Source organism: Apus apus, chromosome 1, assembly GCF_020740795.1.
Source record: "Apus apus isolate bApuApu2 chromosome 1, bApuApu2.pri.cur, whole genome shotgun sequence".
Lineage (NCBI taxonomy): Eukaryota > Metazoa > Chordata > Aves > Apodiformes > Apodidae > Apus > Apus apus.
Genome location: NC_067282.1, coordinates 62,050,760 through 62,069,830, shown reverse-complemented (window position 1 = coordinate 62,069,830; position 19,071 = coordinate 62,050,760). Strand labels below are relative to the sequence as shown.

General features: G+C 38.6%; 2 protein-coding genes across 2 annotated transcripts in view; one reads left to right on the top strand and one right to left on the bottom strand.

Moving 5' to 3' along the window:
* CCDC138 (coiled-coil domain containing 138) overlaps positions 1-5,384 on the top strand; it is a 35,883-nt gene extending 30,499 nt beyond the window's left edge. The window contains exons 13-14 of the mRNA XM_051616700.1: positions 3,935-4,073; positions 4,764-5,384. Coding sequence (XP_051472660.1) covers positions 3,935-4,073; positions 4,764-4,935 — 311 coding nt within the window. The 3' untranslated portion in view covers positions 4,936-5,384. The remainder of the gene's footprint in view (positions 1-3,934; positions 4,074-4,763) is intronic.
* Positions 1-19,071, bottom strand: part of SEPTIN10 (septin 10) — a 963,730-nt gene that overhangs the window by 510,171 nt on the left and 434,488 nt on the right. The window lies entirely within an intron of this gene.

Below are 19,071 nucleotides of genomic sequence, written 5' to 3'. Positions count from 1 at the left end.
AACTCTAGAAAATGGTAGACAAATTTCTATAAACCAGTAGTTCCTGAGCAATAATATGATTTGTAAACCTAGATTTTTCTTGCTTTAGAGAAGGCTATCCCTTGTTGCTATCTGTATAGAAATTTTACTTCAACACTCTTAAGTTATAGAAGTGTTTTGACACAAATTCTTAAGATGGCAGTTTGTTGCTTATTTGCTGTTTCTGTCTGTCCTTTTGTTTGCTTCTTCTCATGGATTTGGACAATTCAGACTTTTTAAGGCATGATACCATCATACTAGAAGTGAATTCTGTGTTAATTATTATTCCAGGTTTATTATGATGTTATATGTATTTAATAATGTCAAAGTTCTGTCATAGAGAGCAGCGGCTCAACAACAAGCACTGAATCTCAAGTGTATGTCGGTTATGTATCACTAAATTTAGCACATACTGTGATCACATCTAAGGATTTTCTGCCTGCTGTAATTGACAGATAGCCCTGAGTTTATAATGTCACAGTTTCTGAAAAATAATACCTTCTGCAGTGAAAGAAGAGAAGTATTATAAGAAATATTGAAAGTGCCAGGCCCTGAGTAACTGTATCCTGGGGACTGTGTTTGAACATGCCAAGGGCAGAAAGCAGTCAATAGTGACTTCTCTTGTATTCCTGACAAATTTGTTCAGTTCTGTTACCTATTGTACATTGGAATAGTCCCCCGTTACCAAGTTAAATTTTCCTTAGAGAAAATATGTATATATATATTTGTGATACCAGCCTTCTACTGGTCCCTTGTGATATTTAATAAAGAAGCATTTTCAGGTAATTTCAAATCTATCTGGCAAATGGTTTCTTTATGTGCATCTATTTACACATATATAGTGCATACTTATGCACAAATATAAAATGTGTTTCTTCAGCATTAACCATATTTTTCATCTTAAAGAACCTGTGCCTTTTTCCCTTATTCCTGTTAGGAATTCTCCTGTAACTTTCAGCCTCCGTTTGGCTTTAATGTATTGTGGTATCTACAGGTTCCTAGAAATGCTCTGTTATCTGAACTATCTGAAATAGTTTATCATTCCAGTATCCATGACAGTTTTCTTGCGTTAGGAGTTGTCAATGGTACCTAATGCATCAGTCAGGGCATTTTCAGAGAATCACACGGACTCATTCTGCTTGGAAGAGACCTTTAAGATCATTGAGTCCAGTCCTTACCCTAACTCTACCAAGGCCAGTGCTAAACCATGTTTCTGAGCACCACATCTACAAGCCTTTTAAACACCTCCAGGGATAGTGATTAAACCACCTCCCTGGACAGCCTAAACACCAAAAATGTTACCCTTAATTGAAGATCATAAGCTAAAATAAAATGAGAAATAGTATCTTTACTGACAGGGAAGGAAAATATGTATGTATTTTTTTCAGTGTATTATTTTTTTACTACTGCTTACATTTCTACTTTGCTTTTATTCTGTTTTTTTATTTCTTACTGTTACAATTTTGAGACAGCAAACTGTAGCTGGAAATAGTACCAAAACTGAGAGGAGAGTATGTACGAAGGCATAGGTGGATTGACCATGGTAGAAAGAAGACAAGAAACACAGAAGTAAAAATACACAGAAAAATAAATTAATTTATTAATGATAATGTATGTCTCTTAGAATAATAATGATTTTGTGTTGGTGTGGGTAGAGAACAGCGGACACCTCAGCTGTGCAAGCCGTAAAGTGTCTGCCTGCCTTTTCCAAACTTCACAGTACATCAGTTGTCATCTTGCTTTTTATTGCTGCAAGTTTGGCCTCTTGCTACCAATGTCTGTTATCCTGCATCTGCATAGTTTCCATCCACCTTACTTATTATTTACTTATTATTCAATCTGTTCCATTACTTATTCTGTGAATTCTGCCTATTGAATCCAGCCTTTTAAGTTAATTCTGCTGAAAGCAGAATCCACTGAAAAGAGAGAATCATAGAATCATAAAATGGTTAAGGTTGCAAGGGACTTTAAAGATCATCAGGTTCCAGCCTCCCAGCTATGAACAGGGACACCTCACACTAGACCCAACTTGCATGAAGCCTCATCCAACCTGGCATTAAACACCTCCAGGGACGGGGCTTCCACAACCTCCCTGGACAACCTGTTCCAGTGCCTTACTACCCTCATGGTGAAGAATTTCTTCCTGATGTCTAACCTAAATCTACCTTCTTCCAGTTTAAAACCACTACCCCTTGTCCTATCCCTACCCTCTCTGGTGAAAAGCCCATCCCCAGAGCCTTCTCTTTTCCAGGCTGAACAGTCCCAACTCACTCAGCCTGTCTTCATAGCAGAGGTGCTCTGGCCTTTTGATCATCTTCGTGCCCCTTCTCTGGACCCTCTCCAGCAGCTCCATGTCTTTCCTGTGTTGAGAGCTCCAGAGCTGTACGCACTACTCCAGGTGTGGCCTCACAAGAGCAGAGATTACATGTAGCTATAGCTTCTCTGATAGTGCTAAGGGCATTTGCTGTTTCTTGATCTCTTCATCTGATGGTGTAAACCAGCAAAGGCCCACAAATCTTCTTGTCTTCACTGTATAGTATAATGTGTGAGATGTTCTGAGCATAGGGGGGTGGGGGTGGTACTGGGTAATTTGTTGGTGTAGCCAAATGACATGTCATTGTTTTTCCAAAATTGCAGGTTCTGAAAGAGCTTCCTAACAGTAAGGTCTAGAAACTACTGGCTCCTTGTTGAATATTCGATATAAATGCCCAGCCCTGAGAAAATTAGTTATTTAGGCTCTCAGGCTGACTTTAATTCCCAAGTTGTTTTTTTTTTAATTATTTTTTTTTTTAGAGCCCTATTCCAAACAGTTTTCTATAGCATTTCTTCTGAATTTGTATCAGTAAGACTCCTGAAATAAATTAAAACCTTGAATTCACTCCAAGGCCATTTGTTATATTTAATACATATGTCCTTGGACAAGAAAAGAGAAAATTTTGACCGAAAGATAACATCCAGTCCTTTCTGAACTGATAAAAGCATCTTGACATCCTATTTGCAAATTACAGCAATATTCAGCATATATGCAAAGATTTTTTTTTAATATCTGTGTTTATTGGTTTATGCTGTAATTTGTATACTGCAGTTTCTTAATAACACATAAAATATTTTTACCATTGTGTGAATATTAAAGTATTTCCCTCACATCTGTGTTTTTCTAATGCAAATGCCTGATGCATGAAAGTCATGAAAGACTATTCCTTTTTAAAAAACTAAATTATTACCCATTTTATTTATGTTTTATGAGATAGTAAGGGAACAAATTGTGAAGTGTTTAGATTTTGGGGAACAGGATAGAGAGGAATGTTATACAATGTGACTTAAAAGTTCAGCCACTGTTTTAAAGGAGTTTTGTTGGTATTTAAGCATTCCTATCCAGCTCTTACTTTTACCTTTCAATTATTATTTTGACTTTCTTGAAACACTACAGTGACAGTATTTTGGTAATGAAAGCCTGTCAGGTATCACCCTAGTTTCTACACATACTATCCTTGTACGTGTGATTTGCACAGCTTAAAGTATTTCTTTGTGAGTTTTTTTGCGGAGCTTAATGTTCCCCTCACATGATCAAAAGGAAAGAGCCATGATAAATGAGCACTGAATAAACATGTTCAAGATAAGGGTTTTTATTTGAGTTTTAAATTGTTCCATTTCCTGTTTTCTTTTGTTCTCAAGGCAGTAAGCCTTGTTTTAAAACAAGGGTCAGTAATATCAGAACTCTTAAGAACTTGCCTTTTTTCAGTTCCTGGTTTTACCTGAGTTTTACATCACATGCCCAGCATAAAGTGAATTCTTTTGTTATTCTAATAGTTACACAACATGAGGTATTTAAAGCCTTCTAAAGGTATCAATAACTGTTTTACTTTTTCCTGCATCAAACTCTGTGATACATGTTTTAAATTATTTTCTTTTACAGGTTACTTGCAGCCTTTCCTGGAAGCCTGCAGTAATGAATCCTTCTTCCGTACTTGCTCTGTATTGCTCCGAAGCTCTAAGCTAGATATTCAGATTTTGGAAAAGCTCTGTGTTATACTGCAAAAACTCTCCAGAATAAAGTAATCCTTTATTACCATTATTCAGTTAGTTATCATTAGATCAGCTATCTTGAGGATCTTTAGCTTTCTTGTTTTTTGAAAACTCATCTCTGCTGTTTGCTGTTTATGTGCTCCACCATAGACTATCAGTGTTGGACTTGCTCTGTTAGCAGTTGAATTTAAACTGTTTGTGTCACAGATGTGTAAGACAAGACTCTCAATATCCTCATAAATCTGTCTAGGTCTATTTACAGAGTGCTAACTAAAGTAAAACAGATAACTAGCCTAAAGAGGAAATATTCCATATGTCTGCAGATGACAAGAATGCTTATAAGAAAACCCTTTTCTTTCCCCCAGTGTTCAGTTTTACACAGTTACTCGGTAATAATTATGTATTGTTTCTGGATTCTTATTTCACATTCTTGAAAGCCTGTTACAGCCTTTACTTGACCTTTCATTATGCTACATGTAAATACCACTTACTCAAGTTAAATAATACTTTTTGATTATTTTTGTCAAGATTTGTGTCACCTCACATCGATAGCCTTCTGCTTAGAGATATTATATGCAACATATAATTATATGAAAATCCCAATATAATGCACATTTTTCTTCATTAAAAAATATTTTTCTGTAGAATCTTAAGCATTTAGGTGAAAGCTCTCATTTTTCAACTCATTTTTCAATTCTATTATGTAAATTCTTTTGCAGAAGTAATAAGAAGATGTTTGAATTGTTTGCACTTCACCATATGATCCAAGAACTGCACAGGAATGCCAATCCAGATCATGCTTTCCTCTGTATAAACCTCAGTTCAATTCTGTTGAATTTGGGATTGTCAAGGTATAACTCTCTTGCCTCCAGTCTAGGCACAAGTCATTAGCACCTTCAATCTAGATCTTTCAATCTAATTATTGTTCTGTATAATTTATACCAATTTCCTGTGTTACTTGAAATTTGGACTTTTTTTTACTGTTTTCTATAAATAAATTAAGCAGAACAACAGACCTGTATAAGTTACTCTGTATCATGTGGAATCTCATTGATATTTCCCTCATTCATAAAAAGAAAAATGAAAAGTTGCATCATACGCTAAATAGCTTTCTTCAGTACTTTTCAAATAAATGAAATAATGCTGCTGTTCTGAGGGGCTCCTGCAAACTAAGGAACTGAATCCCTTGAGGAAGCAGATCAGAAATGTCTACCTTTCCTTACTGGTATGAATCTCAGTTACCTTTGATTCTTCCTTTAGAAATTCTTTTATTTTATAGTTGATAAGTAACAGGCGGGTATCTTATCATCTTTTGAGATAATTACAGTTTTCATTATTAAAACCAGATTTTTATTTAACATAACTAGATGTGTTGAATGAGAAATGTCATTGTTTTGATTTCAAAATGTCTTAATATTTGTTTGATCTTTTCTTGTATTTATGTAGCCTTTAGTATTTTATCCTACGTTTCATGAATGTCTAGTGTAACTTTGGGTCATAATATCTCTGAAATTGTAAATAAAAATATATCTTAAAATTCCTGGCAATAGTAATCCCTAATGTAAAGTCATGATATTTAATTCTTTCTGCTGTGTTTTATATTACTTTGCAAGACAATCGTCATTTGGTCTCTTAGTACTTATATTTCTTTTCTGAGTGCGACAAATAAATTTTTAGTCTGCTACAGTTCAGTATTCAGAGTTCTTGCACATAAGAAATAGGATACTTTTAAAAAATTCAAATCAGTCTTCTGTTTCTGATTTCTGATTTGTGCTGTAATTAGTTATAAAAATGAAACTGCACTTAAAATGTAAAGATCTGCTATGTGTTAGTCTTTTACTAACTCTGGCAGTCAGTATAAAACTTCAGAGAGGTTTACTTCTCATTTAATACTTTTTTTGTGTGTGTGTTTCTTTGTATTTTTTACCAGAAGTCTTTGAGCTGAATCTTTGAAGTTGAATTCTAACTGCAAATATTTTTCTAGCAGTTTGAAAATTAATTTAAATTTGTGTCAAGCTGTGCTATGAAAGGAGTCTAGACCAGATTTGGCACCATGTCCGGAAGAGAGAGCGAGCAGTGTGTATACTGTTTGGGCAGGAAACCAATCTAGGTGATTTTTAAATAACACTAATCATAGCTAAAAGCTTTTCCTGACAATGGATTATGGTTTAGACTGTTTATTCATCGGTAGTTTCAGTTTTCTGTCAGATTTACCAGCAGTGCAAAAGCTTGCATATACTTTTGGCTGGAGACAAAATCCTCTTATTTAGGAAGTGTGTTCCGGGGCCTCATCATGTGCTGCTCTGTATGCTTGGTCATTAAAAATACTAGAAAATTAATAATGAAAGCAAGCTATAGGAAGTTGTTAGGTTTCCTCTATCTACAGAACAGTTGATTGTGCTTTTGGCTTTCAGCCTTCATCACTGTTGTTTGTTAATCTATTAATTACTAATTAATTTACTAAAACAGAGTTTTGAATTATTGGAGAAGCAAGGGGGGAAGCCAGCAGAACTGCCACCTTGGACTTCTGAAGGCCAGACTTTGGTTTGTTTTGGAGCATGGTTGAGAGAGTCCCTTGGGAGACAGGACTGAAGGGCTGAGCCCAGGAAGGCTGGTCATACTTCAAGAAGGAACTCTTAAAGGCACAGGAGAAGGCCATCCTCAGGTCCCAAAAGATGACCCAACAGGGAAGAAGACCAGTTTGGCTAAATAGAGAGTTTTGGTTGGATCTCAGGAACAAAAGGAAAGTATATGGCCTTTGGAAAAGGGGGTTGACAACTTTTGAGGAATATGAAGAGGTAGTGAAGTTATGCAGGGGGAGAATTAGAAGGGCCAAGGCTCAAGCAGAACTCAGCTTGGCCACTGTGGTTAAAGTCAACAAGAAGTGTTTTTTTCAGTATATCAATAGAAAAAGTAAGACTAGGCAAAATGTAGGCCCACTGATAAATGAGGTCGGTGCCTGAGTGGTGGAAGACACAGAGAAGGTGGAGTTACTAAATGCTTTCTTGGCTTTGGTCTTCACTGCTAAAGCCATCTCTTGTGAATCCCAGACCCTGGAGGCAAGGGGAAAGGTCTGGAGAGATAAAGATTTTCCTTCAGTAGAGGAGGACCAGGTTAGAGACCACTTGGCCGAACTGGACATCCATAAGTCCATGGGTACTGATGGGATGCACCCATGAGTGCTGAGAGAACTGGGAGATGTTATTGCTGGGCTACTCTCTATCAGCTTTGAAAGGTCATGGAGAATAGGACTGGTCCCTGAGGACTGGAGGAAGACCAGTATCACTCCAGTCTTCAAAAAGGGCATGAAGGAGGACCCAGAGAACTACAGGCCAGTTAGTCTCACCTCTGTCCCTGGGAAAGTGATGGGGCAACTTGTTCTGGATGTCATCTCTGAACATGTTGAAGAACAGGAACTAATTTGGAGCAGTCAACATGGATATAGCAAGGGTAAATCATGCTTGACCAGTCTGATTGCCTTCTGTGATGACATAACTGGTTGGCTGGATGAGGGAAGAACAGCTGATGTCATCTACCTTGACTTCAGCAAGGCTTTTGATACTGTCTCCCGTAACACCCTCATTAGAAACTCAGAGTTTGTGGGCTAGATGAGTGGACGGTGAGGTGGATTGAAAGCTGGCTGTAAGACAGAAATCAGAGGGTTGTGATTAATGGAGCAGGGTTGAGTTGGAGCCTGTAACCAGTGGTGTCCCCCAGGGGTCAATACTCAGTCTGGTCTTGTTCAACATATTCAGCAATGACCTGGACAAGGGCACAGAGAGTATCCTCAGCAAGTCTGATGATGATACCAAACTGGAAGGGGTGGCTGACACTCCAGAGGGTTGTGCTGCCATCCAGTGTGACCTGGGCAGGATGGAGAGCTGGGCAGAGAGGAACCTAATGAGGTTCAACAGGGCAAGTGTAAGGTCCTGTACCTCAGGAGGAAGAACCCCACGCACCAATATAGGTTAGGGGTGGACCTGCTGGAAAGCAGTTCTGAGGAGAAGGATCTGGGAGTCCTGGTAGATGGTAAATTATCCATGAGCCAGCAAAGTGCCCTTGCCGCTAAGAAGGCCAATGGAATCCTGGCCTTGCATAAGGAAAAGTGTGGCCAGTAGGTCAAGAGATGTCATTCTTCCCCTCTATTCTGCCCTGGTGAGGCCACATCTGGAATATTGCATCCAGTTGTGGGCTCCCCAGTTCAAGAAAGACAGGGAACTACTAAAGAGGGTCCAGCAGAGGGCAGCAAAGATGAGTGGGGGATTGGCGCATCTCCCTAATGAGGAAAGGCTGAGAGAGCTGGGACTCTTTAGCCTGGAGAAGTCTGAGGGGAGACCTTATTAGTATTATTTATTATTATTATTATTAGCTTATGAGTATCTAAAGGGTCTGTGCAGGGAAGATGGAGCCAGACTCTTTTCAGTAGTTCCCAGTGTCAGGACAAGGGGCAATGGGCACAAGCTGGAACATGGGAAGTTCCATTTAATTATGAGAAGGAACTTCTTTGCAGTGAGGGTGACAGGGCACTGGAACAGGCTGCCCAGGGATGTTGAGGCGTCCCCTTCTCTGGAGATACTAAAAACCCGCCTGGTTGCAGTCCTGAGTAATGTGCTCTGGGGGATCCTGCTTTAGCAGGGAAGTTGGGCTGGATCATCTCTAGAGGTCCCTTCCAACTCTGTTGATTCTGTGATTCCCTGTTTTACCAATTTAACACAAAGTGTTTTTCTAATAATGACAAATATAACTCGGTAAAGGATGTGCACAGAGTGTGGTGCAGCTTTTACAGTTACTCCCTTGTATTTTATAGGCAGTCATGTTTACAGTCTGAAAGATGAATCACTGTTAATTTCAAGTTCTTATGATCTAGAACGTTTCTATTAAAATGCAGAAAAAAGTTCATTTGAATTTGTTAAATATTAGTGAAATTAAGTTGGTTGATGAACTAAGGATGAGACTAATGATTTTGATCTTAAATTCTAACTGAGCTGTCGAGAAAAACAGGTTCTTTATTTCACATTCATATTACAGTATATATAAAAAGTATCAGAAATAAAGAAATAAATGCCTTATGCAAATGAATATGAAGTGTCTTGTGAAGAGTAGATACTTCTATAAATAAAAAAGCTATATTAAAGCTCCAAAACATGCATATGACTTTTGACTCAGGGTAATAATCCTTGGGTAAAAATATTGAAGTTACCCATGTGCTCCAATAGAGTCACATGGAGACTGGACTTGCAATGGTAGAAGTGGATTTTTTTTAAGCTGGTTGTTAACAGACAACTCATGGTGGTTCCTTAGTACATTGTCATAAAACTTTTCAGTGAAGATCTTCAAAGAGTATAAACCATGCCATATTGGTTTTTTTCCCAAATTTATTACTAATCAGTCCTGTTAATGCAGAAGCATTTAGGAAGCCTCTAAGTATCTATAAAGGTAAAACAATTATGAACTTGGAATTGGTTTTATTCACCATCAGATTTTCAGTTTGCGTCATATTGCATCTTTAAACATACATGGTTTTATGGGACATGCAGACTGTAAATACAAATTAAAAGATTGTCTTACAACAACATGATTTCAGGATCAGAGACTTCAAGGAGAGGAAAATGTCAATGTACCAAAAATGGAATTAAAATGATCAGAGATAAACTGAAATGGATGTTTTAGATCTATTCTGTTTCAATTTGAAATTTATTTCTGCAGTAATTAAACTAGTTATTGTGTCTACATTAGAAGCACAGACAATCTAGCTTGTGGTTGTCATTTCCAGGCAAAAGTAGGTATTGGTATTGTACCAAAATCACAGTTATTTCTGTATTTCTGCTTCTAAATATATATCATATAAAATTTTGTACACACCTGTTTCTTCGGTGTCTTGAACATCAATCCTGTGGGCCAGCCCACCCTGGTTTTCCACACCACTCCAAGTTGTGGCCTTGCTCAAACATCCTCATCCTGTTACCATTCCTCTGAATGGCCTTGGCAGCCTCTGTGAAGAAGGGGAACAGAGGAAGTTGGTTGCATTCCCCCCTCTCTTTTGTGGATTTGGTTTGGTTTTGCTTTGCGAAGGATACGTTACTGTCAAGTTGGTCACGTTTCAGCCATCTTTTGATGTGGTCATGCCTTCTCAGATGGGATCTAGATTTTCCTTTTTTTTCTTCTGCTTCTGTCACATTGGGTACTGTAATATGATTATGAATTTCTACTACTTTATCCTTCTCTTAGAAAACTGTCTACAACAAGAGACATTTGGAAAAGGTATCTGTAACTCCATTTATTTCCTGCAGTTCCCAGTTGTGATCACTGTCTGTCTGTCTATTCCTGTTTCGAATATGCCAGCCACCTCTGGCCGGATTTGGCAGCAGCCAAGAGAATATTACTTTTCAACCACTTTTTTTTGGAGAGATTTTGAGGAAAAGAGAGAGACTTTATGAATAATTGCACTTAAAAGAAAGGCAGGGACTCTCACATTTTGTGGCAGAAGCTAACTGGTCAGTCAGAACATGTAGCTTCAAATTAGCTACAATCTGCCATGTCTTGTTTATGTGTAGGTCTTCAGAAACTATTAGCTACCATCACTGGCATTAAATGAAGAAAGTTTCTGGTAGTCAGAGCCTGTCACATTAATGGAAGAATTGACCCACAATTTTATGTTGCTGGTTTTCAGAACAGCTATGAGAGTCCTCACTGGTAAAGTCAACAAGACCACCGCGTCTACTTATTTTAGGATAGTTTTTGTCCCAGAAAAGCCTACAAACTATTTTTTCTGGTTTTTTGTTTGGTTTTGTTCTGGGTTTTATTGTGGTTTTGTTTTGGTTTGTTGGCTTTTTTTTTTTTTTTTTTTACAAACCCATCTATGTTATAATCACCCTTGCAGTTTATCAAAGGCTTCCTATTGATCACTGAGCAGGACAGTGTTACAGACCTGATCAACAAAGTCCAAAGTCTAGATTTGGCAAATCTGAAAGATTGTTCGCTGGAGAGGGGACAGTTCTATTTGCAGAAGCTTGGCAGATCTAAATAAGGTATGCTTACATTACCCAGCCTGCACAGTTGTGCTCTGTTTATTCATATTTGTGTCTTTCACCAGCTGATAAAGAGTCCATCTCTTGAAGTGGGATGTCACAGTTCTCTTCCAGCTCTCCTGAACATGACTGGCTCGCATCTTTTTTAATGTTGTACAACTGAATTTAATGTACTACGGGAAGAAATTTATTGTAGCAGATAATTAACCTGAAAGGGGAAAATATGCTGAAGGCAACATATTTTTAAAGAAATTTCATTCATAATAAGCATCAATGTCTAAAATACATGATTTAACTTACCAGACCGGATTGAAAAGCAACTGTAAGTAGAGCTCATAATTCAGAGCTGTGACACTGGTTTATTTAATTATATACTGAATTTTTCACTTATACAGCTTCAGGAATTGAGGGTCTGATAGAAAGCATTTGTCTTCAGGATAACATTTAAATTTAGTCCAGAAAGTCTGAAAATTTCATCTATGAAACAGTTTGGCCATCTTCCACTTTCTAAACGGTTAGAGAAACTGCAGTGGCAAAGCAGTGAACCCTTGTGCTTCTCTTAATGATACAATGCTCACAGGTTTTAAAACTCACAAAATTATTGTAAAAATATTAGTGCTGTGCAGTGTTGTATCATCCCTCTGACAAACGCTGTGATGGGCAAAGACATCTTAACGTGTTGTACTGAGCCTTGCAGTGTGCTGTATCAAAACCACCACTATTCACTGTCAAAAATAGATGGTTTGGAGCTGATGAAAGCCTTTAGTGCTGATGTCTGACTGTGGTTAGGAACACTACTCTTCATTAGACTTAGGGTTTTCAAATAATTTTTAAAGCAATGTCTTGTATTACTGTAACTACCTGATTGATACTAGAAGAGAGAATTTCCAACAAAACCATTTACTGTTTACTTGATTGTAGCTACTTTTTTTGAGTGAATGGCCCTGAGTCAAAATTTAACAAGGCATAACTCACAGGGCATTTTGATCTCTAAAGTCACACTGAGAGGATTACCTGAGAAAAAGACATTCAGGAAGTCACGTATCTCTTTTTTTTTCAAAAACTGTTCTCTCTGTGCTCATTACTCAAGGATATTTATATTGGTCCCAAAGAACATTTCCTTGAATATACCGCATCTCTCTGATCACTGCAACTTAATGTTGAGTAACTGCTCTGGTAGAGAGCTAGACAAGCTAGAGCTTTTAAACTCAATGGGCAGGATACTGCTAACAGGAGTTATGCAAGTTCAACATAGAATTACATTCATAATAGTAAGTTTACTTTAAGGTCGTCTTCAACTCCATAAAATGGCATCCTCAGCATGGTTAGTTATGGAGAAAAGAAGGAAAAATAATCTATCCAGCTTACAGGGGAAAAAAAAGTATCATGTGGTACAAGAGTTTCAAGCAGGAACATAATATTCCACCCACACATCAGCTTGTTGAAAGAGTATGCCTTTGAAGAAGGTCAAAGATAGCCTGTGTTGCCAGACTGGTTTTTGTCCTTCAGAAGAAGCAGTATTCTAGTATGTGGATTCAAGAGCTACTTATAGAAGAAATGCAAGTAAACAGAACTTCTCTGTTCCACGATCCTGCCCAAAATGTAGCAGTTTGATGTCCTCCTGGTTTGTCCTCCTCCACACTGAAGTGTGACTATGATTTTTTTTTCACAGCAGCCTTGTGTGCCAAGGCCAAATTCCAGAAACAGACTCTGCTTCCTTCCTGGTTTAGTTGTCTTTCTGCTAATGGGTCTTCAGTGTTACCTCCTCCTCATTTTTCATTTGCTTCTGTGTGGTGGATTAAATTGGAAAATCGTTGTGTATTCCTGGACTGTCTTGTGTGACTAACTTGAGTCCTATTACAAGCTTGTTTTTAAAGCAGTCTCTCTCACCAACTAAAAAAATTAATTCTCCATTTTTTTTAAGAAAGTGATGGACAAGTGAGATGCCTGTGTGTGAGCTGTGTAACAGCTAATCACTGGCATCCTCTGCAGCAGAGCATGCAAAGGCTTCTTATCATTCTTGCATAATATAAGTATTCAGACTGTCTAGTTTCACAGAACACTGGCAAAAAGGAATCAACATTTTTCTGTCCTTGAGAAGTGGTTGATAGTGATAAATTAATGCCTGAGGTAGCAGGCACTACACATTATAAATCATACTACAACAAATAATCAAAAGAGCTTGTTTGGATGTGGGGAAAATAGAATATATATGCAATATTATGTGTCTAGAACCAGATATAGATGGAGATGGTACATTCTTACCCTCTTTATATTAGTTTATGTACTGGAATATGCACTAGGAAGCCTATCCAATACATAATAGGGCATGAGCACTTTGCTTTTCATTATCACAGAGAAGTAGAGAGGTTGCTTACAGAATAACTTCTGCATACAGGAGTCATTGGCTTACCTCTAGGTCATGATTTTCACCTGCAAGAGTAAGGGTTTTTTCCTACCTCTTAAATACACCCTCCTTAAAACAAAGCAGGGCTTCTCAAATGTTCTCAACTGGCTTTGACCTCATTGGGGAGAAATTCAACTGGCATGCCTTCTCAGCTCATCCTCCAACTCACTGTCATCATTTTGGGCCCAACACGACAAGCTGAGACACAGGACAAGGAGGGTTCTTCACCAATTAAGGTCCCGGGCAAAACAGACTCAACTTGGGAAAAAAATAATAACTTAATTTTGCACTAATCAAACACACACAAGACACAGACAACACACAGAGCAGGGCTTGCATATGTTACCCCTCCCTCCTTCCTTCTTCCCGGGCCCAAATCACTTTGTTCCCAGTTTCTCTCCCTCCTTCCCCCCAGCAGCACAGGGGGACAGGGGATGGGGTTTAGAGTCAGTTCACAGGCTGGTGGTTCCTGCCACTCCTTCCTCCTCAGGAAGAAGGATTCCTTACAGTCCTTCCCTGCTTCCCCACTGAGTCCTTCCCATGGGAGAGGGTCCTCCAGGAACCTCTCCTTCGTAAGTCCTTCCCACGAGGTCCGGAGCTGCTCCAGCCTGGGCTTCCCACAGAGTCAGGGGCTGCTTCGGGAACAGCCACCTCCCCTGGTGCCGGGGTTTTCCAAAGCTGCATAATCTGAGTCCACTGGCAGCAAATCCACTGGCCACAAAATCCAAGTCCACTGGCCAAGTTCACCCCTCCTGGCACCCCCAGGGAATGCTCCACCACGTTCCTCCATCAGTGCAGGGGGACAGCTGCCATCTCGCCACAGGTTGCAGGGAAACTTCTGCTTGGGCACCTTCTTCCCCTTCCTCCTCACCAACCACCAGCACCACTCTCCTCCTCCAGCACGGCCCTACTCCCCCAGCACAGCTCTTCCCCTTCTTCTCTGCTCAGGTGTTATGTTGATTGTTTCATATGTTAATCGCTGAGGCACATCTATTCTCCCTCTAATGGCTCCTTGGCTGGGTTTGGAGCAGGGGCAGCTTCTCAGCTTCTTACCGGAGCCACTCCTGGGGCGCTTCCCCCGCTACCAAAAAACCCACCAAACCAAACCAAAAGATCACCCATACCGGTGGGCTTTTACACAGGTTATCTTCTTGTTAATGGATAATGGATTCATGATCCCAAATTATAGAATATGGAATATGTTACTTTATGCTGCAGAGACCCATCCTTTCCAGCCCACCTTACCACTGTCATTTCTTATTAATGACTGGTCCGGTCCAGGACCATCAGATACCAAACACTATGTAGAGGACAGGTCCTGACTGCAACCTTACACTAGAGGGAGTCTGCAAAGTCCAGCAGCTTTCTCTGAGGAAAAACAGGTAACACATGTCAGGCTGGGAATCTGGGATTAAGTAGGAAAGGTCTTGCAAGGTAGTAAGTAGTAATCTTGCCTGGGAGGAACTTTCTGCAAAGTCACCCAAAAAGGTTAGTGAAGGAGCTGGGAATAGGTTTATCTGTAGACACACAGTAAAGAGCTCTCTCTAGTAGGACCTGCTGATACAAAGCAAGAGAAAAAAGCCCTAGCACTACTTTTGCAGTGTCCACGACATGGGCTGTAGAAGTCTTTATAGCAAAACCTTCAGCTAACAAGAGCTTTGTATGGATTTCTGAATTCTTTTATTTTAAGTAAGTATTTCCAAAGAGTTCAAGGGTCTTTTCAACCAGAAAGCTGGGTTTTATCCAAGTATAAAGATCAATTAATTTTTAAGAAAAAAAAAGAGTTCACATTGAAAAGGAAAGAAGTCTTGTTGATAATTTTCTCCCTGATCCACTAATTTCTTTAGGGAGTGGGTCTTAATTTTTACTCCAACTTATTTTTATTCCCGTTTGCAACAAATTCTACACATCTCCTCTAACTCCCAGAAACATTAGTCTTCACATCACATCTATTTGAGGCCTTGTCCTGTACTTGCCTGTGCCATTACCCATGGTCTCCCATTCCCTGCTGTGATGTGGAGTCTCTGCTTTCCTAGTTTGCCTCCCAGCCTTTCCCACCTTGCCTTCTTGAAGCCCCTCTTGCAGCTGATGAGCTCCTTTGTTCTGAAAGATGGCACAATTTCTCCTCTGTCCAGAAGAAAAGCCTGAGACTGTTTCTGGCCATCAGGACAAGGTAAAACAGTAACCTTTCACTCTGCTGTGACAAGGCAGCCTTTTAAAGGATGATTTACATTTTAAATATTTTTTTTTTCTTTAAATATTCCACTGGACTGTGATTTCTTTATCATTTACATTTGTTATTGCTAGGACACACCTAGATGGTGTAGCATTTGTTGTGATGAGTAAGACAACAAACTTCCAGGGCTGATCAAAGTGGACCTGTAGCTCTGCGAAGATATTTTGTGGGTTAGCAAAGTTAAAAATCACTGCACTTGAGTGCATATCTGATGTCACTAAGCATTTTTTCCCCCACTGTTCAGTCTGGTCTTTCAGCATTAGGTTAAAAAGCTGAGACCAAGATAAAGAGTGTTGCCCAAAGAAGTGCTGTCAGGAGCTGAGAAAAAAATATCTTTTCTAAAAGAGAAAATACAAATTGGCTTCTCCACACCAAAAGCAGGATTGATATTTAGCTCTGAATAAGACAGTCTGTAGTTGATCAGCTGCTTGCCAGAGTGTTAGAAAGCTACTTCTAAGCAATGGAGGTCATGTTTTCTTCAGAGTTTGGACCACTGAAGTGAGTTTGGCTTTAGATTATGTGACAGGAAATGTGTTTACATTTGAAGTAAACTCACTGCAACAGATTAAAATCTGTAATATTCTTACACAAAAATTCAGAATCTTCTGTGTAACTTTTTGTTGAAAAGTCCTAATAAGAGTAAATCCTAAATTTATTCTTCTTTTAATACAGCCCAGGATGGAGTTGGCCTTCTGGGCTGCAACTGCACATTGGTGGCTCATGTCCAGCTTTTGATCCACTAGTCCTTTGCCACAGGGCTGCTCCCAGGCGTGACCTCTCCCAGCCTGTATTCGTATCTTGGGTTACCTCGGCCCAGGTGCAGGACCCTGCACTTGGCCTTGTTGAACCTCACAAAGTTCACCTGGGCCCACTTCTCTAGCTTGTCCAGGTCTCTCTGGATGGCATTCCATTTAGAAAGTGTTTGATCTGTATGAAATACTCCACAGTCTGGAGGAGATGCAACTTGGTGCTAGCTTGTAGAAGCTAGCATTTCTGCTGGCCATCTCACCGGAGCAACCAGAGATTGGAATAACATAATTATCCTGTCATGTAGTGACAGCTTCCAGTTAGGATCTCTGATGATGTGATGTAATACTACTAATTTAGGAACACGAACACAAGTTAATGAGGGAGCATTACTACTGTGAGATTACTCACCAGTCTCACAGTCTCTACCAGCTCTCAGTACATATATAATAACTTACTCCAAGGAGTTGCAGGGAGTTTGGCATTTTTCATAGTACCTACAAGGTTGAAATACTGAACTAAAACTATATTGACAAAGCTTCTGCTTCAAAAGTTTCCCAAGTGTGATGCAGACCTACGGGAATGCAGATTCCATAATGTGTGTTACCTAAACACTCCCATACCACAGGAATGTGCCTACTAGCCCTTGGCTAACTCATTTAGTTACAGATTTATAAAGCAACATATGGTTTAATAAAAGAAATGGCTAATACAACTGTGTTTGACCTCTTTCTTTTATTAGCATATTTTATGTTCATACTTTACAATATAATAAGTTATATATACATCATTAAACAAAATTATTAGAAAGTAAGCTTTGGCAAGATCTACAGGAAATGTTTTCATTTCTGTACATCTTTTGTGTAACAATAAAAATACTGTATACTAATAAAATAATGTTAAATAGTCTGTGTTCACATTGGCACCATTGATTTCAAGACCCTAACTTTTCATGGCCCAATGAACATGAAAAAAGAGGATTCCTGTATCTTCCTTTAAACAAAGAAATGGTGTGTACTATTAAATGACACATGAAATATAGGAGGCAGTCCACTGAATAACACTGTAGTTACATACTGGCACAAGAAAAATGGAATCTTCCCGTTTTATTTCCTTTTTTTTTTTTTTCCCCCTTCTTTTTCTTTCTTTCTCTTTCTTTCTTTTTTTCTTTCCCTTTTTTATTCTAGTAGTAAGAGCACTAAACTGCAAATTCAGGGTCTTGGAAATCTTGTTGAAGATTGCTGAGTTGTCAGCAGGTCTAGAAATCTTGTTGAAGCTTGTTGAAATCTGTATGAATTTGTCATTGATTTCAAGACAGCAAGAATTTCACCCCCAGATTAAACATCAATCAGCTAGTTAAATGTTCAGATAAATGCAGCTTGCTGCTTCTTTAAAAGAAAAGTCAAAATTCTCATCAAACTTGGGATATGCAAATTAATGAGGAGTGTGTTATGATATATAAGACATGGTGGAAGAATAATGAGTGGGATAGATTTTATGTTGCAGTATGTATTTCCTCTGCTATACAAATTAAGTGCTGAAAAGATACTAAATATAGATGTTAAAGGGTGATACTAAACGTTCCACACAATTATGATACTATCATAGATAAGATCTAGTTACTAAGTGATGGGATATTGGTGGTTAACTCCAGGGTAATGGTTAATATTTTTTTTGTATAGCTTTTTGTTCAGTCATGCATTTTGGAATTTTAGAAGTATTGCTTTGTAACTGACACATCTCTTAATTTAGTGGTTGCACTTGTTGAAATCTGTCATCACTCATTTTAGCTATACATTAAGCAAATAGGTTTGGTAGCAGCAACTGATTTGTGGTATGAAGAAGTTGTAGAGAATTTTAAAGCGTGATAATCAGAGATTAGTTAAAAGGAAAAAAATCAGGTCAATTTTTGTTGTACACAAACTCATAATAATGCTTTACCTTCCAGAGGAGTTGGTTTTCACTTCTGGATTCTGTGCTTCCAGTCTCCATAACTGGAGTATAGCATTTAAAAACACCTTTTCCTCTGCATTTCTCTGTCCTAAAGAGAGAGACATCTTCTCTTTTTCTAAAGAGATCTCTTTTTGCTCCTAGTGTCAGAAATTCACCACTGTTGTCTGGAATGCCTCTTCTTGGAACATAACTTGTCTAGATATCACTACCGGAAAAAAATACCTTTTTTTTTGGCAGTGGATAAGCTGGTTTTGTTGCTTCTTAATTTGTAAGGGCAAAGAAGAGAATAACTTGTTGTTCTCAACTTAGAACAAGTGACTGCCAACTTGTACTGCCCACTTGCTAACCAGCTTGTCCTCAGCAAGTCAGCAGATTGAATTTTCAATTTCTGAAATGTCAGTATGGAGCAACAGTGCATTTACGTGCATTATGTACAATGTTCTGAAGCTCTTTAAGCTGTAAATTATGTTGACTCTTTTCATATTGTATAGTTAGTTAACCTGAGGACTGTGTGTATACACCTATGCCCATACTTCTAGATTCAACAAACCCATAGTAAGTACAGAAAATGAAACTGGTTATGTACTAACTGCATTAGAGCTGACAGAAATGTATGTACCTTGTGTATTAGTTGATAGCCTAGCTGTGGTACTGCT